Source organism: Dendrobates tinctorius, unplaced genomic scaffold (genome assembly GCF_039654945.1).
Source record: "Dendrobates tinctorius isolate UK_male_01 unplaced genomic scaffold, ASM3965494v1 ptg000069l, whole genome shotgun sequence".
Taxonomy (NCBI): Eukaryota; Metazoa; Chordata; class Amphibia; order Anura; family Dendrobatidae; genus Dendrobates; species Dendrobates tinctorius.
This window is the reverse complement of record NW_027361737.1, coordinates 23549851-23576237: the sequence shown is the minus strand read 5'-3', so window position 1 is coordinate 23576237 and position 26387 is coordinate 23549851. Positions and strand designations below refer to the sequence as shown.

Below are 26387 nucleotides of genomic sequence, written 5' to 3'. Positions count from 1 at the left end.
ACACGGATGGTCCGTGTGGTGTCTGTTTTTTTCTCGCACCCATAGACTTGCATTGACCGATATACGCTGCGTGCTGCGATTTCACTCGCACGTATAATACGGCTGAGAAAAAAAAACAGTGATGGGAGCTGGCCCATAGATTAACAGCGGTCTGAGTGCTATGCAATGTTTTATCCCTTAGCACTCGTCCGTAAGCCTCTCTAGTGTGACTCCGGCCTTAGGGTGAGATTAGATAGTATGGCTGAATACATGCTACCCATCCTCGGTAGCTTGTAGGCACACTATTTTGGCAGCAAATCATATGGCCACTGGCCACAATGGGTAGGCGTCATTTAGCAGCACACGTTCAGGCACACAATCTGATTTTATCCCAGTGGTGTTTTCTCATTTAGATAGCCCCTTTTTCAACTAAACCTCCATAATCCGCTTCAGAAGGCCATGCATTCCTCCTACTTGTGGCCAACGAAGGAGAAATGAAGCGCTACACTGGTGAGTAAATCGCTGACCAGTATAATACATGGATGTAATGGTTTGTTAAAGATTTATCATGATTTGATGGTAGATGGTGATAAATCATAGGAAGTGCTCTTATGTCAAGGACGTAACATTGACCGGTTCCACTACAAGAACATGGGAGACTTGCATTGATGGTCTGACATTTTATGCACATATAGACTTGCACTTTTCTATTTCTCTGTTTGCCCTTGGATAGAAAGTGCTTGCATTGCATTTAATTTTAGGTTTTACGTTGAGAAAATTGACTCTGCAGTTTTAATGGTGAGATTGCTCTCCAGTATGTCACTGATAATGTCCCAAAACGCTGACTTTTATTACTGTCAGATGAAAGATTCAGATCTCTCCTAAATACATGCAGCTGCATGGGGGAAGGGGAGCTAAAGGTACTTTTCAACATAAACATGAGCAAATCATCTTGCTGAGTCTGTACCTTTAAAGACAGCTTTCCCACCAATCTGAGTGTGAATAACCAGACCATGCCTAAGGGAAGCACAATGAGTGTACTGGGGCATCATGTAAATATTAATGTTAGCTGTCTGAGGCCGACCTCACGTAACCCCATGGTGTCAGAGCCATGGAAATCTGGGAATGGTTAATCAAGGTCAGAAGGAATGAGTAAAGATTAAATTGTTTACATGATAGAGACGGCATGGTATATAATATTTGTTTATTCAAATAAAAGGAGGGGGATCCCGCTGAGTATACAGATCTCTGTGACTTATTAGGCTCTTCCTCCCGTTACAGAAAAATCTCTGGTCATAAAATTTTTGCAAACAGCGATTGTGATGTGCAAACGAGCATCAAAGTAATGTGTGGTTCGTTATGTTCTAGGGGTTCTGTACTCAGGGTAAGTTCTTGGGCTGCCCTGTTTTATAAAGAAGCGTTCCCATGAGTCTAAAGTATGGCTGGATTACATTATCCACGCAGAACTCTCCCAAGAAGGACAAGATGTAACCTCGCTTAACTGAATACAGAAAGCAAGAATCTTTTCTATTTTTAATGATTATATGTTTCTAATGATTGGGTTATGCTGTGCTCATCCCCCACAACAAGCTAAACCTGCTTCTACTACACAGAGTGACTGCAGTTTTGTAGTTTTGGACCAGTACTTCCACCACAAAGACTTAAATCAAATGGCTGGGTGCATGTGTTAACTGCTGTACCATTCTACTACTCCTGGCCATGGTCTTGTGACCAGGAGAATGAGCCAGGAACAGAAGTACCCTGTTTTACTAATTTGGGGTTTTTCAGTGGGCCCACACCAATCTAAGGGTAGAGTCACACAACTGTTTTCTACATATCCAAGAAAAATGGTCCAATTATTCTGATCAGACTTGGATCAAAGTTTGATCAGAGTGGCATCAGGTTTTTCTCGAACGTGGAGAGGAAAAAAAAAAGTTTCTACACCTTCTCCATTCTGTGAGTCCGTGAAAATCTCGGATATCATCTCGGATCAAAATTGAACATGTCACAATTTGGTCTATGGAAAGAAATTGAACTTGTACGCAGCCCCATCAAGCAACTTGGATTGTGTATCTCTCCACTCTTCCTCCAGATTCTGGGACCTTGATTTCAAAATGAAATACAAAATTTACTTTGATCTGAAAACAACACCTTAGAGTTCTTTTTCTCCTTGGCCCATCTGTCAAGTGAGCAGTCTTCCCCATGATTGTGGAGCCTACTGAAACAGACTAAGGGACTTTTTTAAATGCTTAGGAAGCCTTTGCAGGTGTTTTTTGTTAATTATTCTAATTTACTGAATTAATGACTTTTGGCTTTTCATTGGTTGTAAGCCATAATCATCAACATTAACAGAAATAAACACTTGAAATAGATCACTCTGTAATGACTCTTTATATGTGTTTCACGTTTTGTACTGAAGAACTGAAATACATTAACTTTTTGATGATATTCTAATTTTGTGAGAAGCACCTGTATATCCATAGCAGAATCTGTTTAATTACATGATGTATCCAAGAAAAGTCTCTCTAGCATCATACTTTAGTTGATGTAGCGGCCATTTCATTGGGTGGGAGAGATGGAGCGTATAGTTTCTCAGTCGCTTCATTGGTGGACACAGGAGACCATGGGTGAACGCTGCTGCCGCCAGAAGGCTGACATTAAGAATTACAACTAATAAAAAAGTTGGCTACTCCCCAGCAGGCTACACCCTCCTACTGTCAACCAAGCTATTCAGTTTACCTTAGTGCCCCTAGGAGGCAGACATGGGTCTAGAGCTCCAGACCAATTTCCTCCAAAAGTTGAATTTATGCTGAGGTCAGATGTACCTTTGTATAAAGTGAATGTTTTTAACTGTAACCTTTAATGTGTGTGTTTTTTTTTTTTGTTTTTTTTTTTTAGGTAAATAATAATGGGGTTGTGTCTTTCCTTCGTGAGGTGTCACAGTTTACTCCTGTGGCATTTCCTATTTCTGGTGACCGCAGAGTTGTGGCAGCGTTTTGGGCTGATGTCGATAACCGTAGAGGTGGAGATGTATTCTATCAGGAGACTGAGGAACCGAGTGTCTTGAGACGTGCCAACCATGATGTACATACTTACTTTCCTGAATTATCTGATTTCAATGCCACCTGGGTCTTCATTGCAACTTGGTACCGAGTCACTTTTTATGGTGGAGATTCCAGTTCACCAGTGAGTTCATTATGTTAATAAATATTTACGGTACTTGTTATGTCTCTCTGAAGAATGGTGCTGAGGGAGGGTGCTTCTGAAATTTTTAGCAATTTATAATATTTCAACATTTTAATACCTCTGAGTCTTCAATCTCATTTAAATCCATGGACCATTTGTTCAGCCAGAATGCTACCTGATTGTCCATATTCTAGAATTTGCCATATTTGCCATGTCAATGAGGTTTATTGCATTTATTTTTTTGCTTTGCAGTTAGAGCCTCAGGTAAGTTATGCGCCTAAACAATGGTATTCTGATTTTACAGGTCAACAGCTTCCAGATTGTCTTGATTACAGATGGACTTCGAGCCTTCACTATTTTCAACTATGAGACAATACAATGGACCACAGGTCGACATGCAAGCAGTGGAGGGGACAGTTTGGGTCGAGGTGGCATTGCTGCCCAGGTACGGTACTTTATCAGCATACCCCCTGCATACATTCAAGGGGAATTTTATCAATGGGTTGGCTATCCTTTTCTGCCATCCAAAATGCCATTTTGGCGTAAATCATATTTTCACTAAAATTTATGAAAAACTTCTTACTCCTTTGACCACTTTTGAAAAGTTGGAGGTTTTAAAATGGAGCAGGTGGAACCACCATTGGTCCAATATCTTTAAACGTTCCAGAAACTGGAGCAAATTGTAGCTGACAGAGCAGGTCTAGATTTTCTTGCTCAAAACTTGCCGCTCATATAGGTGTTTCCATGAACTCTCTTCCAAGGATCTTCAAACCTGTGTAGGACATTATCAGTGTCGACTTTTCTGGATGTGGACACCAGTGTTTCTATCTACTGACATCAAGAAGAGAGTTGAATGGTTACAAAATATATTGCAAATCTGTTTACAGTTTCCTATTTTGTTGGCTTTTCGAAAACCAGAAAATACTTGAGTCTTTTATCAGTGATATACTGTACATTGGGAAGGTTTTTCAATATATATGTCTATACGCCTATTGTCATACATTGGAATACCTTTTCCGTAGGATCCCATTGCAAAAGAACATTGGGTGAATGGAGCCCTATGTATACATTGGACATATACAGTACAGACCAAAAGTTTGGACACACCTTCTCATTCAAAGAGTTTTCTTTATTTTCATGACTATGAAAATTGTAGATTCACTCTGAAGGCATCAAAACTCTGAATTGACACATGTGGAATTATATAATTAACAAGAAAGTGTGAAACAACTCAAAATATGTCTTATATTCTAGGTTCTTCAAAGTAGCCACCTTTTGCTTAGATTACTGCTTTGCACACTCTTGCCATTCTCTTGATGAGCTTCAAGAGGTAGTCACCGGAAATGGTTTTCACAGGTGTGCCCTGTCAGGTTTAATAAGTGGGATTTCTTGCCTTATAAATGGGGTTTGGACCATCAGTTGTGTTGTGCAGAAGTCTGGTGGATACACAGCTGATAGTCCTACTGAATAGACTGTTAGAATTTGTATTATGGCAAGAGAAAAGCAGCTAAGTAAAGAAAAACGAGTGGCCATCATTACTTTAAGAAATGAAGGTCAGTCAGTCCGAAAAATTGGGAAAACTTTGAAAGTGTTCCCAAGTGCAGTGGCAAAAACCATCAAGCGCTACAAGAAACTAGCTCACATGATGACCGCCCCAGGAAAGGAAGACCAAGAGTCACCTCTGCTGCGGAGGATAAGTTCATCCGAGTCACTAGCCTCAGAAATCGCAGGTTAACAGCAGCTCAGATTAGAGACCAGGTCCATGCCACACAGAGTTCTAGTAGCAGACACATCTCTACAACAACTGTTGAGGAGACTTTATGCAGCAGGCCTTCATGGTAAAATAGCTGCTAGGAAACCACTGCTAAGGACAGGCAACAAGCAGAAGAGACTTGTTTGGGCTAAAGAACACAAGGAATGGACATTAGACCAGTGGAAATCTGTGTTTTGGTCTGATGAGCCCAAATTTGAGATCTTTAGTTCCAACCACCGTGTCTTTGTGCGACGCAGAAAAGGTGAACGGATGGACTCTACATGCCTGGTTCCCACCGTGAAGCATGGAGGAGGAGGTGTGATGGTGTGGGGGGTGCTTTGCTGGTGACACTGTTGGGGATTTATTCAAAATTGAAGGCATACTGAACCAGCATGGCTACCACAGCATCTTGCAGCTGCATGCTATTTCATCCGGTTTGTATTTAGTTGGACCATCATTTATTTTTCAACAGGACAATGACCCCAAACACACCTCCAGGTTGTGTAAGGGCTATTTGACCAAGAAGGAGAGTGATGGGGTGCTATGCCAGATGACCTGGCCTCCACAGTCACCCGACCTGAACCCAATCGAGATGGTTTGCGGTGAGCTGGACCCCAGAGTGAAGGCAAAAGGGCCAACAAGTGCTACGCATCTCTGGGAACTCCTTCAAGACTGTTGGAAGACCATTTCCAGTGACTACCTCTTGAAGCTCATCAAGAGAATTCCAAAAGTGTGCAAAGCAGTATTCAAAGCAAAAGGTGGCTACTTTGAAGAATCTAGAATATAAGACATATTTTCAGTTGTTTCACACTTTTTTGTTAATTATATAATTCCACGTGTTAATTCATTGTTTTGATGCCTTCAGAGTGAGTCTACAATTTTCATAGTCATGAAAATAAAGAAAACTCTTTGAATGAGAAGGTGTGTCCAAACTTTTGGTCTGTACTGTACATTGGAAACTTTTTCTGGAATAACCATATAGGCTTAAGGGGGTTTTACACATAGCGATATCGCTAGCGATATCGTTATAACGTCACTGATTTTGTGACGTGCTAGCGATATCGCTATGTGTGATACTTACCTCCGACCGGCTCCCCCGCTGTCCATCGCTGATCGCACGAGATTGGGTGGCTCCATTTCTCGTCGTCAGCTTCCTGCTGGGCTTCCTGCTGTGTGAGACGAGCGACGCGTGGAGGCGGGTGGGAGGACGTCAGGATCGCTGTGTGTGAAAGGTAAGTATCGTGCGCTGCGTCGCTGCTGCATCGCTGTGAGATCTTTCTGTATGAAAGCTCACTAGCGATCATTTAGCGATGCACCAGCGATCCTGACCGGGTCGGATCGCTCGTCGGATCGCTGGTGCATCGCTAAATGTAAAAGGGCCTTTAGAGGCAGTGTGCACTGACCTGATGGGCTATAAGAAGAAGGACCACATGGAGGTTTCACAGTGGGAAAATTCTTGATGTAGTAGTCAGTAATTTTTTCAGAGTATTGTACTTTTCTTCATTCTGCGGGCAGCAGACTGGGATAGAAAAGTGTTTTATGATTTGAGTTTTTGAGAGAGGATGCGGTCCTACGTGATAGGTAAATAAAACTTGGGGATATGAAATATAGAGAATGTAATGCAACCACTCTAGAAATTTAGTGCAGGAAAGACCAGACAGGCAGTCATACCACCAAGAGGCCAATATTTAAAGCTTAGTATAGCTAATATAATTGATTGATAGAAACCATAAATAATCTTGTATTGGGAGAAGGCTTTAATGTGGTGGATTTCCAAGCTGAGATCCCGCTTATTTTTCCCTGATTTCTTTATTGTATCTCTTATTTGACACGTCTTTGTCTCCTAGGCAGGCTTCAATGCAGGAGATGGCTGGAGGTACTTTAATATTCCAGGCTCTCGCACAGATGACATTGCAGGGATTGCGAACACCACTAATGTAGGAATTCCTGGACGATGGGTTTTTCGCATCGACAACAACCACGTGCAGGTTGGGGGATGCAGTAATGCAAGTACGTGGCACCAGAACTGAGGCTTTTAGTCATGCCTCAGCCTTCTCCGTAAAACTATTTTGTAATAGTATTGCAAATCAGCAGATATTTGTGCTGGTTTGCTTTTTGTCTGCTTCTGTTACCTAGTGACGAGAACAATTGTAATACATTACATTCAAGCTCTTTTTGTAATCCTTTAATATTTATTCTGTGATTCTACTCGATCATTGCATCTTGGGGAAAAAAAGGGCGTGATTCGCCAAGATTGGTGTTTTTACAAAAGTTGCAAAGTTTTTGAGTACCTAAGCATTGCACCAAATTTTTCAACTTTTACATGCCAGTTTTCTGACGTAAAATTTTGATGAAACACTCCTTAAGTCATTAAGTTTTCTTTCTTCTTCTTTTTTATGACTTTTCAGTTTTGATTCTTAGAGAGCTAGTTGATTACCATTATGAAATTGCATCCTTAATACATTTTCCTTAAATCACCACTGCAACCTTTTTTTATCCCATTGTTAGGTATCAGGTATATAAGTGTAATGCATGTAGTTAAATAGTCACCGATTGGCACCTACATCTGTTTTTAGCCCCACTCTGCTTACTTCGGCACCACATAGTGGCTTTTGTAAGCTACCGGATCACTGTGTTCCGGAAGTCACTTTTTTCGATACAATTCTATGGGACTCAGAACGAGACTTTTTGATACGGTGCCACACAAAAGGTTGATACATAAAATGAGAACAATGGGGATAGGGGAAAATATGTGTAGGTGGGTTAAGAGCTGGCTCAGGGATAGGAAACAAAGGGTGGTTATTAATGGAGCACACTCGGACTGGGTCACGGTTAGCAGTGGGGTACCATAGGGGTCAGTTTTGGGCCCGCTTCTTTTTAACATATTTATTAATGACCTTGTAGGGGGCATAGAGAGTAGAATTTCAATATTTGCAGATGACACTAAACTCTGCAGGATAATTAATACAGAGGAGGACAATTTTATATTACAGGAGGATTTATGTAAACTAGAAGCTTGGGCTGATAAATGGCAAATGAGCTTTAATGGGGATAAATGTAAGGTCATGCACTTGGGTAGAACGAACAAGTTGTATAATTATGTGCTTAATTGTAAAACACTGGGCAAAACAGTCTCTGAAAAAGACCTGGGTGTATGGGTGGACGACAAACTCACATTTAGTGGCCAGAGTCAAGCAGCTGCTGCAAAGGCAAATAAAATAATGGGATGCATTAAAAGAGGCATAGATGCTCATGAGGAGAACATAATTTTACCTCTATATAAGTCACTAGTGCGACCACACTTAGAATACTGTGTACAGTTCTGGTCTCCGGTGTATAAGAAAGACATAGCTGAACTGGAGCGGGTGCAGAGAAGAGCGACCAAGGTTATTAGGGAACTAGGGGGTCTGCAATACCAAGACAGGTTATTACACTTGGGGTTATTTAGTTTGGAGAATCGAAGGCTTAGGGGTGATCTTATTACAATGTATAAATATATGTGGGGACAATACAAAGACCTTTCTAATGTTCTTTTTACTCTTAGACCTGTGACGGGGACAAGGGGGCATCCTCTACGTCTGGAGGAAAGAAGGTTTAAGCATACTCACAGACGCGGATTCTGTACTGTAAGAGCAGTGAGACTATGGAACTCTCTGCCATATGATGTTGTAATGAGTGATTCACTACTAAAATTTAAGAAGGGACTGGATGCCTTTCTTAAAAAGTATAATATTACAGGGTATATACACTAGTCTCCTTAATATTGCGTTGATCCAGGGAGCTAGTCTGATTGCCGTATGTGGAGTCAGGAAGGAATTTTTTTCCCCAATGTGAAGCTTACTGTTGCCACATGGGTTTTTTTTGCCTTCCTCTGGATCAACATATTAGGGCAAGTTAGGATAGGATATGGGTTGAACTAGATGGACTTAAAGTCTCCCTTCAACCTTAATAACTATGTTACTATGTTACTATGTTACTATGGAGCTTTTTTCTGACTTGCCATTGGAAGATGTTAAAAAGTGTCCTCCGCTTCATGCAGCAAGCATTGCGTGATATAGTAGGTCAAAACTCACGTGGTATCTGAGTGGAGCTGAAAGTGGGTAAAGACGGCTACTGGTGAATATGAGGCTATATAAGTAATCACTAACGGTAATTTAAAGAAAATGCTGGGGTGGTGCTTTAAAGCAAACCTGTCGGCAGGATTTTGCTAGGTAAACTACGGGCATTGTCATGTTTCCGCTATTACACTGATTAAAATGATACCTGGGGTGAATAAATCTGTGTTATAGTTCTTATGTAATCAGTGTTAGAAGTTTGCAGTTAATGATATGCCCATGCTTCGGGGCAGGACTGTAGGCAGTGTCATATCTTCCTGCTCTAAAGCCAGAAAACCCAAGGAAAGACCTACCCACAGGTCACCCTGAAGCACAAACATGTTCCTTATCATAGAGACAGACTGTTTGTGCTTCGGGGCGGCCTGTGGGCAGGTCTTTCCTTGGTTTCTCTGGCTTAGAGCAGGCAGATAAGACTCTAGCTACAATCTTGCACCAGAGTATGGACATGTCATTAGCTGAAAACTTCTAAGGGTATGTTCCCACATTCAGTATTAGGCAGCGCTTTGGATGCAGCACATGTCAGCTCTGTCCAAAGCTCTGCCGGCTTTTGAACGCAGGTGATTCCGCATGTATTCATTGAACCATGCGGAATCACCGCGTCCCATTACATTGTACGGGTGACTTTATTACAGAGACTGAGTGTCTCCGCAAGATAAATGGACATGTTTGGTCGGTAAAAATGCGCCACATGTGCGTCAACGCAGGGAAGCCGGAGGCGTCTCATTACAGCAAGGTGGTTGGGATTTCATAACATCCCATCTCCACTATGCGTCCTATCTGGCCGCTGCGGGTTGGACGCTGCGGATGTACGCAACGTCCAACCTGCATAGTTTACTGACCGTGGGAACATACCCTTACATTAATTACACAAGAACTACAAGATGGATTTTTTCACCCCAGGTATAATTTTAAGCAGTTTAACACTGCCAACCTGACTTTGTCTATAGTTTACTTAGCAAAATCCTGCTCACAGATTCACTTAATGGTGTGGGCATGGTAAAGAATGTAGAGATCTAGGGATGATGTGTAAGTGGAAGAGTTGCTCTTTAGTAGTCTGGACATTGCTGAGACACAATTCCTGGTGGACTTTTAAAGGGCTTTTCCTGTATTAAAATGTAATGGCATATTGCTAGTATATGCCATGCCTTTATGATTGGTGGGAGTCTGACATCTGAGCCCACCACGATCCTGACTGAAAAGGGGACACAGATCTGGATTAGCATTGCATCCTCTTCTACTGTATATTTTCCTAGTACAACACAGCGTTGAATCAACTTAATTCTGAGGATCAGAGTGTGTCCTAGAGGAAAGACTCCCATTGATCATGCTAGCGATATGCCGTCACTTTACAAGATGGGAAAAACATAAATTGAGTTGGATATCACTCAACTTTCCCATGCACAGGAAGAACTAAATACCCCTTTTAACAATATGAGAGGAAAGAAGAACTATAGTTACTGTTGATTTATTTAATTTGGAAGGGAAATTGTGAGGTTGATTTGAGTTAATAAATAAATGAGGATTGCCTGCACTCTCCTGGAAGAAATTCTATAATATGTTAAGCTTTGCTTTATTTCATTTTGACATTTATATTTTAAAAACAACATTTATAATGTGGGTCAGTGTAAATGATATTCTCCCACATTAAATAAACCCTTCAGGAAGTGCAACTTCTAGGCAGATTAAAATGGTTGACACTGAACTGAGCTACATTCAAACAATTTATTAGCTGCAAAGTAGAATAGAGGAAGCCTTATACAGCCCCAGAACAGCAGTCTGACATGCCAGGTTAAAAACTTGCTAATCCTTTAAATGCCAACACATCTGGGCAACACATTTCTGCCCATTGAAATGGAGTGTTGTGTTCCATTGTTGGGAGAACTGGAACCCACCAATGGGCAAATATTGACTCCCACCCATGCCAAGGAACCGGCTTCTGTATGAAAATATTTGACTTTGAATTCAAGGAAAAACAAATATATGTACAAGAATCAAAGCGCCCTTTCTCTGCTGGCATTGTATAACCCAGAATTAGAAGAATCAGATTTTATAATGATGTATGAATTCTCAATTTTCAGCTGTTTTCAACCGAAGGTTATATCTAACTTGTGTATTGAATTGTTCCTGTGAGTAAACATAGCAGATATGGAAGGGACAACTGGCACTGCAGTGTGGGATTTAAAAGACAGTAAAAATGGATAAATAGAAACTTAAGTGGTTCAGATCACACTGAAATCATCAAATTTTGGCCAATGTGAAAGGCCACTAATATATGTGACTAGCTGAAGAGCCCGGTGTTGCCAGGGCATAGTAACTAACTGTGGTTAGTTATAACAAATTATAATGATTATCCTCCATCCCATAGTCCAGTGCATAAATACCCACCCATCACACATCCTCCATCCCATAGTCCAATGCCCATAAACCCATCATACATATCCTCCATCCCATAGTCCAGTGCCCATATACCCATCACACATCCTGCATCCCATAGTCCAGTGCCCATGTACCTGTCATACACATCCTGTATCCCATAGTCCCGTGCCCATATACCCATCATATATATCCTCCATCCCATAGTCCCATGCCCATATACCCATCATACATATTCTCCATCCCATAGTCACGTGCCCATATACCCATCATACATATCCTGCATCCCATAGTCCCATGCCCACATTCCCATCACACATGCTCCATCCCATAGTCTCATGCCAATATACCCATCACACATCCTCCATTTCATAGTCCCATACCCATATACCCATCATACATATGCTCCATCCCATAGTCCCGTGCCCATATACCCATCACACATCCTCCATCCCATAGTCCCATGCCCATATACCTATCATACATATCCTCCGTCCAATGCCCATATACCCATCACGCATCCTCTATCCCATAGTCCCGTGCCGAGATACCTGGAGCGCCCCGCAGGGCCTTAGGGTACTCGGTACCGGGCCGTTAACTTCAGTGGGGGATGTCACGGTGGCAGTGACCCGGTCTATGGCCCTTGGCGTCCAGTAATAAAATTGAGGAAAGTTGTGTGATGTTGAAGTGTGATGCCACCCGTGGTGTTCGGCAATGAGTGGCCGACGCTGTGGTTTTGGTTTTTGGTTTGCTGAAGACTCGTTCAAATTCTCGAGCCACCCGGTAAGCCCCATGTTTTTGGTGCAAATGGGTGGAGTCAGTGCCTACGTGTAGCTGCTGACACCAATCCTCCTGCTGCCCTTCAGAGCCATTCTCTTCCACCTTGTCAGACAGAAGCAAGGGTTCTAGTGCCTCTATTGCATTGATACTGACAGTGAACAGCTTAGCAAGGGTGGTATACCGGGGTAACTGAACCTCTCTCTCCCCACAATTTAAGATGCGTATTGGTACTCTCCCAAGTATCCCTCTGGCTGTCAGGATAGTGGGCCTACTATCAGAGTACATGGGTTCTACCAGGGCTTGGTAATCTTGACCCCTGAGGCCTATTGCTGCCCAACACCAAATTAACATTTCACTTCTGGGAGGTACTGCAATGGGGAAAGGATCACTTACTCTGATACTGCCGACTTCTCCACCAGACAGCTTTACCTGTTATCTCTGCATCAGGGCTCTGATCTCCTTTTGCAGGACCGCTGCTGACTGGAGCTGGCGGTCTCGGCTACCTGTTGTAACAAAACATTTTCTCCAAGACAATTTTCAATTACATTAGTGCCTAAAGTGATCATAGGATGGCATTCTCGTTTGTCAATATCAACTATAATCAAACCTTGCGATTGCAATTCTACTCGGCCAATCTTGATGGTCACCTCTTTGTATCCCATCTGAGGCAAGGGCTGACCATTGCTGGCAAGGATGGCAAGGTTTTTATCTGGACTGTGAGTAATGTCTGAATCAGCCCAGTACTGCTTAAAGAGAGCATATGGCATCATTGTCACCTGGGAGCCGGTGTCCAGTAAAGCGTTCATCGGAAAGCCGTCAATCACGACGGGCATGACCGGCCGTCCTCCTACGTACTTATCTCGCCAATTTGGTGGGCCTGGTCGTCTTACTCCTGAGGGTTGGCCCTTTGCCCCAGGGGTTGCTTGTTTAAATGACAGAATCTTGCTAGGTGACCCGCCTTGTTGCAGCGGCGACAGATGAGCCCGGCTGTCCATCCTCGTCGTAACAATCGCTATCTCTCCCTCTGGTCGGTGAGATCCTCCTCTTTTGTCGCCATGGGACGTCAACTGGACTGGAGGCAAGCTGGATCTTTTTCTTTGGAGCCACTTGTAGGGACTGCACAGTTTTTGTGAGTGCAGCCACACTTTTAGTTAGTTCCTTGACTTGGAGACGTAAGTCTGCAGCAGAGTCATCATCTTGGGACGGCGTGTCAGTCTCAATAGGGGTCTTTGGAAAGGATGCTGCCTCCTGCTGGTATGTAATTGCAGGATGCTTAGAGGGCTCTGTGCTGCTAGGATTTGGTTCACGCAGTACCCGGAAGGCTCTATCCTTAAAGTGTGCAAAGTCCAATTCAGGATTTTGTAGGGCCATTATGCGCAGCTGTGTCCTTTGATTGTTAGACTGGAGTCCCTCTATAAACTGCTCCGTTAGTCATCTATCTGCATCTTGCACGCTCTCTGGGTCAACCTGCTTTACAGCCCGTAGCGCCTCCTGGAGGTTAAGAGCATAGTCCCATATACTGTCCTGCACCCTCTGTTTGGACCCAAAGTATCTCATTTTTATCTCTGTTGCAGTGCGGGTATCAAAAGTGTTCTTCAGTCTGGCCAAGATTTGTTTGACAGTTCTTTATCAGTGTCCGGCCAGGACTTTACTTCCCTCTGGGCCGCACCAGTTAACTGGCCAATGAGGATACTGACTGACTGACTCTCAGACAGGGGGTACACTTTGAACAAACTACATAGTCTTTCCTTAAAATCGCTCAGGGTGTGCGACTCTCCTGAGTACAGTGGTAACCAGGCCGCTCCTGGTATATGTGGCATTGATAGCAGCATTATGGAGGCTGCGTCTGCGACCGCCGCTGAATCTTCACCCGAGTTGGCATTTTCTTCCTGCTTTTCACTTGCTCACAATAGAGCGCAGCTCCAGCTTCACTTTGCCCACTAACGTCAGAGTGCGGGCAGGGCTTCGCGTCGTACTTTATTTCTGGCTCCGCCCACAATGGCATGCACCTCTCTGCTCGCACGCACTGTGTGACAAAGTTATGGCTGTTATTTGAAAGCTCATTAAAGTCTCTAGCACTCAATTTAATAAAGTCTTTGGCACACAGTACCCAGCTTTGCCAGGCTCCTTGTACCCAGCTTTGCTAGGCTCGATAAATCCTGTTCGTGACGCCAGTTGGAGTACCCCTCAGGTTAACTTCAGTGGGGGATGTCGCGGTGGCAGTGACCCGGTTCGTGGCCCTGGGCGTCCAGTAATAAAATTGAGGAAAGTTGTGTGATGTTGAAGTGTGACACCACCCGTGGTGTTCGGCAATGAGCGGCTGACGCTGCGGTTTTGGTCCTCTGGGGCTGATGGTGATGAAGCAAGGAATGGTTCAGCTCCCCACGGGTAGAGCGGGGGCCCCAGGGCAAATATATTTGATTAATTGTTCAGATGGCAGTGAACGTTGGGGTGCAGAGAAATAAGAGGACACAGAAAGGTGCAGGTTTCTTTACCTTTTACTTGCAAGTGGTTGCAATCCGGGGTACCACATACAGGTGATGGATTTAGTCGGCTTGCCTGGAGGCATTCAGGGGATCCACCCTGCCAGGTGGGGTTTGGGACCTTCCTTCTGTGCTTTGTTTTCAGGTCCCTGCTGTTTGTATCTAAGCTGCGACCCTCTCTTGCGTGATGGTTTCTAACCTGTATGCAGGGCCGGTTTTAGGGAAAGTGGGGCTCTAGGCAAAGTTTAAAATGGGGCCCCAAATGCTAACATACTGCACATCACACAGAAGCATTTCGATTGTATTTACATGCGCTGAGTTCAGGCCGCTAAATGATAGACAAAATTGAAGATGTCGTTCAATACTTGTTTCCCGGCCTCTTTCCACCGTCTGAGAAAGCATGATGGGGACAGAGCGATCACTAATGGATCACTAAGGGTGTGTGCACACGTTGCAGTTTTTGCTGCGGATCCGTAGCGGATTTGGTCCTGCGGATCCGCAGCAGTTTCCATGCGGTTTACAGTACCATGTAAACCTATGGAAAACCAAATCCGCCATGCACATGCTGCGGAAAATTCCGCGCAGATTTGCTGCGGTTTATTTTCCGCAGCATGTTACTTCTTTTTTGCGGAACCGCAGCTGCAGTGTACGTTCTGGGACATACAAATCAATCAATCTCTCTCTCATCCACACTGCCAAACCGCACTAGAACCTGCATCAAATCCGCTGTACACATGCTAGGAATCCGCAGTAAAAATGCATGTGTTTTACCCTGCGGTTTCTGCCAAGAGATATGGATTCTCTGCAGAAAAAGCTGCAGACTAAACCGCAACGTGTGCACACACCCTAACAGATCACCATACAGTATCATGTTATCAGCAGCACATCTACATTTTACACCCCATAGTCGTCCATATAATATAATCTGCCCCATAGTCCTCCATATAGTATAATACACTCCTCAGTCCTCCTTATAGTATAATACACTCCTTATAGCCCTCCATATATTCAAATACACTGCTCAGTCCTCCATATAGTATAATACACTCCCCATAGTCCTCCATATAGTATAATACACTCCTCAGTCCTCCATATAGTATAATACACTCCTCATAGCCCTCTATATATTAAAATACACTTCTCAGTCCTCCATATAGTATAATACACTCTTCATAGTTCTCCATATAGTATAATGCACCGCCATAGTCACCCATGTAGTACAATTCACTTCCCATAGCATAATGCACCCTATAGTTCTTCATATAATATATTCCCCATAGTCCTCGATACAGTATAATGTAGCCCACATATAGTATAATGCAGCCACCCAATAAAGCATAATGCAGCCACCCCACAGAGTATAATGCAGCCCCGCCATACAATATAATGTAACCCCGATAGAATATAATGCAGACCCCCTCTTATAATATAATGCAGCCACCCCTTAAAGAATAATGCAGCTACCCCAGAGTATAATGCAGCCACTCCACAGAATATAATGTAACCCCCCATAGAATATAATGCAGCCCCACCCGCCATATAGTATAATGCAGCCCCTCCATAGAATATATGGCAATCCCCTCATAGGATATAATGCAGCCCCTTATATAGTGTAATGTAGCCCCTCCATAGAATACAATGTAGCCCTCCTCATATAGTATAATGCAGCCCCCATCGAATATAATATAATACAGCCCCCCCATAGAATATAATGTAGCCCCAAATAGAATATAATACAGCCCACCTCCCCATAGTATATAATGTAGCCCCCCATATTATATAACACAGCCTCCCCCTATAGAATATAATGTAAAATGTACCCCCCATGGCATATAACACAGCCGCATAGTATATAGCCCAGCACCACATGGTATACAGCCCAGCCCACCATGGTATACAGCCCAGCATGGTATAATACAGCCCACCATGGTATACAGGCTGTATACCATACTGGGCTGTATACCATGGTGGACTGTATAATACAGCCCACCATGTTATAATACAGCCCAGCATGGTATATAGCCCCCCAGAATGGTATAATACAGCCCAGCATTGTCTAATACAGCAAAGCATGGTATAATACAGCCCAGCATGGTATATAGCACCCCAGAATGGAATAATACAGCCCAGCATGGTATAATACAGCCCAGCATGGTATATAGCCCCCCAGAATGGTATAATACAGCCCAGCATGGTATATAGCCCCCCCCAGAATGGTATAATACAGCCCAGCATGGTATATAGCCCCCCCCAGCGTGGTATAATACAGCCCAGCATGGTATATAGCACCCCAGAATGGAATAATACAGCCCAGTATGGTATAATACAGATCAGCATGGTATATAGCCCCCCCAGCATGGTATAATACATCCCAGCATGGTATATAGCACAACCCCAGAATGGTGTAATACAGGCCAGCATGGTATAATACAGCCCAGCATGGTATATAGCCCCCCAGAATGGTATAATACAGCCCAGCATGGTATATAGCCCCCCCAAGATGGTATATTACAGCCCAGCATGGTATATTTCAGCCCAGCATGGTATATAGCCCCCCCAGAATAGTATAATACAGCCCAGCACGGTATAATACAGCCCAGCATGGTATATAGCCCCCCCAGAATGGTATAATACAGCCCAGCATGGTATATAGCCCCCCAGCATGGTATAATACAGCCCAGCATGGTATATAGCCCCCCAGCATGGTATAATACAGCCCAGCATGGTATATAGCCCCCCCAGCATGGTATAATACAGCCCAGTATGGTATATAGCCCCCCTAGCATGGTATGATACAGCCCAGCATGGTATATAGCCCCCGCAGAATGGTATGATACAGCCCAGCATGGTATATAGCCCCCCAGAATGGTGTAATACAGCCCAGCATGGTATATAGCCCCCCAGCATGGTATGAAACAGCCAAGCATGGTGTATAGCCCCCCCAGAATGGTGCAATACAGGCCAGCATGGTATAATACAGCCCAGTATGGTATATAGCCCCCCAGGATGGTATATTACAGCCCAGCATGGTATAATACAGCCCAGAATGGTATATAGCCCCCCCCAGAATGGTATAATACAGCCCAGCATGGTATATAGCCCCCCCATGAATGTTGTAATACAGCCCAGCATGGTATAATACAGCCCAGCATGGTATATAGCCCCCCCCAGCATGGTATAGTACAGCCCAGCATGGTATATAGCCCCCCCCAGCATGGTATAATACAGCCCAGCATGGTATAATACAGCCCGGCATGGTATATAGCCCCCCCAGCATGGTATGATGCAGCCCAGCATGGTATATAGCCCCCCCAGAATGGTGTAATACAGCCAAGCATGGTATATAGCCCCCCCAGCATGGTATGATGCAGCCCAGCATGGTATATAGTCCCCCCCAGAGTGGCTCCACAGTCCAGTACTCACACTGATTTAAAAAAAAAAAAAAAAACTCTCCTCACCTTCTCCTCGTGCCTGTGCTGCTGGCTGCTCCTGTCTCCTCCTCCTCTGTCTGGCACACAGTGAGAGCGCGATGAGGTCATCGCGCTCCTGCTGTGTCAGAGGCAGAGCAGGGAATGATGGGAGAGGGAGCGTCAGCTGACGCTCTCTCCTCCGTCACTGCCTCCTTCAGTTCGGCGGCGGCGGGAGTCGGCGCTGGGGGCAGGCGGGCCCCCCTGCCTTACAGGGGCCCCATAGCAGCTGTGTGATGTGCCGCTGGCTGGGGGCCCCTGGAGGAGAGGGGGCCCTAGGCAGCTGCCTGGTCTGTCTGCCCATAACGCCGGCCCTGCCTGCATGGCTGACAGCGTGAGCCTATATCACAGGTACTGTCCTTTTCACCGTCAGACTCGGGCTCTTGATCTACTGCCGTGCCTTCAGGTGTTCAATGTCGCCCAGGAACTTGCAGTCCCCTGTACTTCCAGATTCGGTAGTCAGGGCATACAGCTCTTGTTCAGCCTATGACTCTGGCGTCCTCTTTCTATATCAGCGCTTCGCTCTGGGGTCAGCTATACACAATTTTAGCTTCCCCAGAGCCTCTTGTCTCAGCTCCTATCCTTTCCCTCTTCACAGATCAGCTCCCCGTCTCCAACTGACTGGATCTTCCAGAAAGATCCTTTACCTCAGGCTTAACTGTCTTGTCACGAGCTCAGGCTGCTCTCGTTTCCATGACAACTCCCTTGTTCACTCTCAGCTGACTCCTTGCTGACTCACTAACCCCATCTGCTGGCCAGAATTTATAAGGCAGCTCCACTTTCTGACCTGCAGCAGGAATTGTCATGTAATCTATGTTACCTGGCATGGGGGCCCCCCTCCTGCCTCCAGGCATGACCTTACCCCTTAGAGGGAGGCAATGTCACTGTGACAACCGGACTCTGGGGTGTCACATACCCACCACGCATTCTCCATCCCATAGTCCCGAGCTGGGTGGAGCTGAGCAGGAAGTTCTTGGAGATGTGCTGTTATGTAACCTGGCAGTGTGGCTCTGTGTGCGGCCGCTGATGTGATTTTCTACGCCGGTAACAATAGAACGTGGCAGTAATAGAGGAGGGGGGATTTATTTCTATCATGTGCGCTCTGCTCCTTTCTAGGGGCAGACAGTGGCTGAGAGCTTATGTTCCAGGATATGCTAGATTTCTCCCACCCGGTCAGTGTCTGCTGAGGAGTTGTGGAGTGGGAAAACTGTTGCTCATAGCAACCAATCACAGCTCAGCTTTCATCTTTTAAACATCTCGTGTGAAACAAAAGTTGCTTAGTTAATGGTTACTATGGGCAACACAGGCAAGTGCAACCCGTTGTGGTCAAGAAGATGTGCCTATAAAATATATACATTAGATATTTATTATATATATGTTAGATATTATACGGGGTTTTGCGTGTGGAGTGGGTGGGGCTATGTGGAGTGGACGTGGCCTGATAAACACATATACATACATACATACATACATACATACACTCATTTTTATATACATAGATTAATAACTAAAGGCATGTTCAAATAGGTTTTTTTTTTTTTACTTTTTTTAACATTCATTGTTTGTAAAAAGTTTACAGCGTGTTTTGTGATTTTTTTTTTCTCTATATTCTCTTTACAATACAGTTGTAGTCAAAAAACTTTACATACTCCAGCAGAATTTTTGCTTTCTTCGCCTTTTTTCAGAGAATATGAATCAGAACTTTTTCTCCACTCATGGTTAGTGGTTGGGTAAAGCTATTTATTGTCAAATTACTGTGTTTTCTCGTTTTAAATCATAACAACCCAAACATCCAAATGACCCTGATCAAAAGTTCACATACCCTAGTGATTTTGGCCTGCTAATATATACAGAAGTTGACACAAATGGGTTTGAATGGCTACTAAAGGTAACATCCTCACCTCTGACCTGTTTGCTTGTAATCAGTGTGTGTACATAAAAGCTGAGTGAGTTTCTGGGATCCAAACAGACTCTTGCATCTTTCATCCAGCCACTAACATTTATGGATTGTGAGTCATGGGGAAAGCAAAAGCATTGTCAACTGATCTATGGGAAAAGGTAGTTGAACTGTATAAAGCAGGAAATGGATATAAAAAGATATCCAATGAATTGATAGTTCCAGTCAGCAGCGTTCAAACTGTGATTAACAAATAGAAAATCGGGCTCTGTAAAAACAAAACCACGGTCAGGTAGACAAACAAAAATTTGCCAACTGCCAGGAAAATTGTTCAGGATGCAAAGAAAAACCCACAAATAACATCAGCTGAAATACAGGACTCTCTGAAAACTAGCAATGTGGCTGTTTCAAGATGCACAATAAGGAGGCACTTGAAGAAAAATGGGCTCAATGGTCGAGTCGCCAGAAGAAAGCCATTATTGCACGAATGTCACAAAGTATCTCGCCTACAATATGCAAAATAGCACAGAGACAAGCCTCAAATCTTCTGGAACAAGGTAATTTGGAGTGATGAGACCAAAATTGAACTTTTTGGCCACAACCATAAACGTTGTATTTGGTGAGAGGTCTACAAGGCCTATGATGGAAGGAACACCATTCCTACTGTAAAGCAAGGAGGTGGATCACTGATGTTTTGAGGATGTGTGAGCTACAAAGGCACAGGAAACTTGTTACAAGTTGAAGGAAAGATGAATGCAGCACGTTATCAGCAAATACTGGAGCCAAATTTGTAATCATCAGCCTGGAAGCTGCGCATGGGACGTACTTGGACGTTCCAACATGACAACGATCCAAAAAACAAGACCAAGTCGACTTGTCATTGGCTACAGCAGAACAAAGTGAAGGTTCTGGAGTGACCATCTCAGTCTCCTGACCTAAATATCATTGAGCCACTCTGGGGAGATCTCAAGCACGCAGTTCATGCTAGACAGCCCAGGAATTTACAGGAACTGGAGACTTTTTGCCAAGAATAGTGGGCAGCTTTACCATCTGAGAAAATAAAGAACCTCATCCGTAATTACCATAAAAGACTTCAAGCTGTCATTGATGTTAGAGGGGGCAATACACTGTATTAAGAAATGGGGTATATGAACTTTTGATCAGGGTCATTTGGATGTTTTGAGTTGTCATTATGATTTAAAAAGAGAGAACACAGTAGTTTCACAATAAATGGCTTCACCCAACCACTAATCATGACTGGAGAAAAATGTTGGCGTTATCATTAATATTCTATGAGAAAAAGCCAAGAAAGCAAACATTTTGCCGAGGTATGTAAACTTTGAGCAGAACTATATATTGTCCTTTGGTAGAAAAAGGGCAGGGATGCAACTTTAGTGGTTGCAAGGTTTGCAGTCACACTTGTTGCCTATATGAACTCAAATTCCCTTTAGTGCACATGAGAAGACCAATATTATTTCAGACTTGTGTTAGTTGGGGGCCCTCTCAGAGATTTGTTATTAGGGCCCAAGGTTTAAGCTACTCCACAGTAAGTATGCTTCCGTATTTAAAAAGTAGTTAATAAGCATTCTAAACAGTATTCATAAATCACAATATATTTTGTCTGGTTGAGAACATGTCCCGAGAAGTATAGGAAGTTCTCTCTATTATTAATTCTAACAAATAAGGATGGTGGAGTAGCCATAAACCACCAAAAAGATAAAAATGAGGATGCAACTTTATTAGAAAGGAAATTTATAATAAAACGAATATACGACATGTAAAACTATCAAGGTTTATATATAAAGAGAAGGCATGGAAAAACATGCAAAGAGAGGTTCAGTCAAATGATGAGTGTGGGAACAGCACTCAGACTACAGAGGAAGGAGTGTCAGCCATTATATGGAATACATCCCCAGCAAAGGTCATGCTATCAGAAACAGCCTTCAAGCCATAGCCAGATATATGAATCAATACAAATGCTCAATATAAATTAAAGTTGCTTACCCAAAGTATGCCAGGACCGCAAACAATTCTCTCCTTGCAGCCCCTGACGCGCGTTTCGCGTAGCTGCTTTCTCAACCCTAGACCTCTTCTTGCCCTTTTTTTTTCCATGTCTCCTCTTTATATATAAACCTTGATAGTTTTACATGTCGTATATATGTTTTATTATACATTTCTTTGCTAATAAAGTTACATTATCGTTTTATCTTTTTGGTTGTTTATGGCTACTCTAATTGTCAGTGCAGTTTGTTCCTTTCTTTTCTAATAAAGTTGCATATACCACATTGTATGTTGTTGTTTTTCAAAGGAAATCTATGGGCAACTTTTTCCCCTGTGTTCCTATACAGAGGGATATTTTTAAGCCTTCAATTGGAGATTCTTACCTAACTGTATCTATGATAGAAGACCTTGTGTCCACAGCTTATCTCTAGACCAATTTCTCTTTATGGTAACAGAATGTGGTCAGTTGCTATAATGTGCATTGCTTCCTGCTAAATGTATGGAATTAAAGTATACACTGTTTGCTTTATATTGAGAAACATATTGGTCTGCACAGGCGCTGTAGACACAAAACTATAGGATCCTTTAAGTTATGACTCTACTAATTTTTTTTTATTTTTGATGCATTTGAGCAATGCAAATTGACTTTGATGGGTTTTCTTTCAGCCTCTGTTTGCTGGACTTTACGCCCCTGTCGCAATGGGGGCAGATGTATTGATGACTGTGTCACAGGGAACCCTTCATACACATGTTCCTGTCTAAGCGGCTTCACCGGAAAACACTGCCAGATCGGTAACAGATGTCACTGTCTACATTCTTGATAATATTTTGTCATTTATGATCCTCACTAGAGGATGAAACATAACTATATACTGTAATAAATGTACAAAAAAGACTGTACATATCTTCCACGTTCTTATCGGTGTGTCCAATCTGTCTTGCAGATATGGGAAGGTGCTTCTCCCAGCCATGTCAGAATGGTGGCACCTGTGTGGAGAAACCCAGATCCTTCTCTTGTATATGTTCAACAGATTTTACTGGACCATTGTGCGAGACCGGTAATTCAGAACTGGTTCTTTAGTTAAAGGCATGTTCCACACTGTATCTTAGAGCTGTTACCTTTTTAGATATTCTATGTTTTGCCGTTTGTAGTAGTGCTTTCCGTGTACTGACATTAAAGGGATTTATGGCAGTTTAGTTCCTGCCTGTTGTTTTTATCCTAGAGGTATCGCCCTGCACTGGCAAAGAATGCTGGAATGGAGGAGTCTGCCATGTTTACAATAGGATTGCAGTGTGTCAGTGTCACCCAAGATATACAGGCGAGCAGTGTGAGACAGGTAAGCAAAGTGAAGCTGTCAATGAGCAGTGCTATATTAATGTTGCCGTAAAACATGATGGACAACGACTTGGGGGAAATCCATGTTGGGTTAACTGCTTGGTGCATAATGGTTTACGCTATTCTGATATTTAACCATACTAGTTTTATTTTGCTCCCCTCTCCCTTTTAAAACACCTGCACACTCAGGCCATGTTCAATAGCAAGACATGGCTTTACACCCAGGAGGATGCCTGAATGTAGGTGAAACATGTCTAGGATTGATTGTCATTTACCTATGCAAACCATATGAGACTTAACCAGTTTGGTATTAATCACTGAATGAATTATTGGTCCATATATGCATATAAAAATTTATTTCATCCATTGTGAAAATTTCATGGGTAGCGGGAAGAATAGATTCAATGAATTGTCAACAAATTCTTGATGGAAACATATCACTACTTAAAGACTCTTGGCTCGCTAGAAAAACCATTTACAAGCGACGATACTTTCAAAAGGGGGTGTTACTAGGTACTAACCAAACTTTTGCATCATTCCATTTTCCTTTTTGTAATTCTTAAAATGTAAAAGATGACAATTATATATATAGATAGATATTACAAAGGAAATGTGTCATCTTTAACTTTAGGCCTTTTAGAGATCATTTAATCTTCAACTTGCTTAACTGTTCGCAATAACAGTAATTTTTAAATGCGACTGTGTTTAAAAAAATGCATGCATTTAGATCACAACTACAATGCCTATGTGAATGCCACCTAATTCTTCTCTATATATATATCGTATGGATTCACTCTCTTTGGTAGGCATTATGCTTTGGATGGCATTCACATAGACATTTTTTTATTGTTTTCCACAGGTTAAACTGCACCAAAATAAACTTATAAATCCTTAGCCTAGTCCAGGCACTAACTAAACAAAACAGACCCTGGCTACTTGTCCATGGCTGAGGTAGCCCAGACTTGGTCAAACAAAACAGCAGTTGTCCATAGCAATCACTGATATTTGCGGTTCTTTGCACATGGTCTGTGCAGACTCTTCTTAAAAAGAGGTATTCTGGCCTGTGTCTCTATACGGCTCCAAGGCACATCCAGTCTGGTCAGCTTCCCTGATTTGACTGACTAATGAGAACAGCTCGCCAGATTATATGCAGGGCCAGCCAGGTGATCTAATCAGAACCTGTAGGCTAGGCATGTACAGAGAGAAAGCAAAAACTCCTCAGCATCACCCCAGGGATGGAGAGATTCTTTGTAACCTAAAGAATGATAGATTTTTCTAAAAAAGCTGTGCTAATACATTAGAGCTAGTCAACACAGCAGTATGCTCGACACACAGATCTCACATCTAAGGCTGGTGTCAGACTTGCGTGTGCAATGCGAGAAACTCGCATCAATACCACTCGGGACCGGATTGTGCGGCTGCATGTATTTCTATGCAGCTGAACGCTCCGGTCCCAAGTGCCGGCGGCAGTGCCAGGTATTGATGCGAGAGGCTCGTGCGAGGGACAAACTCAGAGAAGTCTGAAACTAGGGCAAGCTTCATTTAAGGAGGTCTGAAACGTAGTAATAAATTAAGCTTTCAGCCTGAAATGATGTGATTTTTTTCTCATGGTGAAGCTATTTTATTCTGTATTATGTAGTTAACCTTTAAGAGAGGGTCTAGCATTTTAAAATCTTAAAGACTAAATTCGCACAATGAGTGTTTGGTAAATTTCTCTAACGTATTTTTACTTCTCAAAAAACACCCCGTATTACATTTCTGCAACGTGAATGAGATTTACTAGAACTCTTTTGCCCACTAGGTTTTTTTTTCATGCTGTGGAAACTGATCTGTGGAGTAAGTTTGTAATCTGCAAAATGTCAAAATATGTGTTTTATATTCAGATTTCCCTCATAGACTTGAATGAGATGAAGAAAATCCAAAAGAACAAAATGCACATGAATTTTTATTCCATATCCGCAGAGTAAAAGCATTAAAAACATGACTATCAATAATGTTTTTACAAAGCTAAGTAATAGGAAGTATCCAAAAAAAGCAGATTTATTTTTCATATGACATAGCAAAAAAAAGACAAATACTGTGGCTGAAAAAAAAAAATGCAATAATTACTCAATGAAAAAAACACAAGGAACCTAATTTAGCTAACTGGTGTAAATATGCTGCAGAAAATCTGCAACATCAAGCATGGAGTTTTGGAGCGGAAACTGGCAATGTGCACACAGCATTTTTTGTAGGCGAATTACTTCCGGAATCCACCTTAAAACCGTTGCAACACCGCCGCAAAAAATGTACAAATGTACACATGTTCAGTACTTTGCTACTTTTAACCGATGCAAGGTTTAGAAACCCTGGACATGTTTAAAGGAGCAACATGTTCATTCTTTGCGCATCTACTGCTTGGAAGCCGCCTCCTCTCTTAAGGAAGATTTAGGCCGGCATCACACTAGAGAGAAATACGGACGAGTGAGAGGCGTTAAAACCAGGCATTGCACACGGACCAATGATTCTCTATGGGGCAGCTCCCATCAGCCGTATGTTTCTTGCGTATATTTTACGGGCCATGCCAATTGCAGCATGCTGGATTGTCAGCGTATTCCGGACGAAATACGCCAATGCAAGTCTATGGGTGCGCAAAAACAGCGCATTACACACGGACCAGATGTGTGACTTGCGAGAAATACGCACCCGGTGTCCTTTAGAAAAGCCGTGGGAAAGTTTCTGCATTTTTTCCCATGCTCATTAGTTCACCTCAGGTCAGCCAGGGGACTCCGCGCAGCCTCAGTGACGTCAGCGGGAGTCCACGGCTGACCTGAGGTGAACTGATGAGCATGGGAAAAAAGTCAGAAACTTTCCCACGCTAATTAGTTCATCTCCAGGCAGCCAGTGAGGCTGCGCAGAGCTGAATTAATTCATTCTGAAGTAGTTTACAGTGGGGCTGGTCGCATTAGCACCGGTCCTCATTGTAAACTATTTAACCCCTTGTGAATGATTACAGCGTGGGACATGACTGAACGGTG

The 26387-nt window shown here is 43.0% G+C and overlaps 1 protein-coding gene across 3 annotated transcripts in view; it reads left to right on the top strand.

Annotated features, from left to right (window-relative positions):
• SNED1 (sushi, nidogen and EGF like domains 1) overlaps window positions 1–26387 on the top strand; it is a 274182-nt gene that overhangs the window by 59467 nt on the left and 188328 nt on the right. For all 3 annotated transcript variants that reach the window (XM_073581216.1, XM_073581215.1, XM_073581214.1), the window contains exons 2-7: window positions 2878–3165; window positions 3470–3610; window positions 6766–6928; window positions 22701–22826; window positions 22979–23092; window positions 23258–23371. In XM_073581216.1, the coding sequence (XP_073437317.1) occupies window positions 2878–3165; window positions 3470–3610; window positions 6766–6928; window positions 22701–22826; window positions 22979–23092; window positions 23258–23371 (946 nt within the window). The remainder of the gene's footprint in view (window positions 1–2877; window positions 3166–3469; window positions 3611–6765; window positions 6929–22700; window positions 22827–22978; window positions 23093–23257; window positions 23372–26387) is intronic.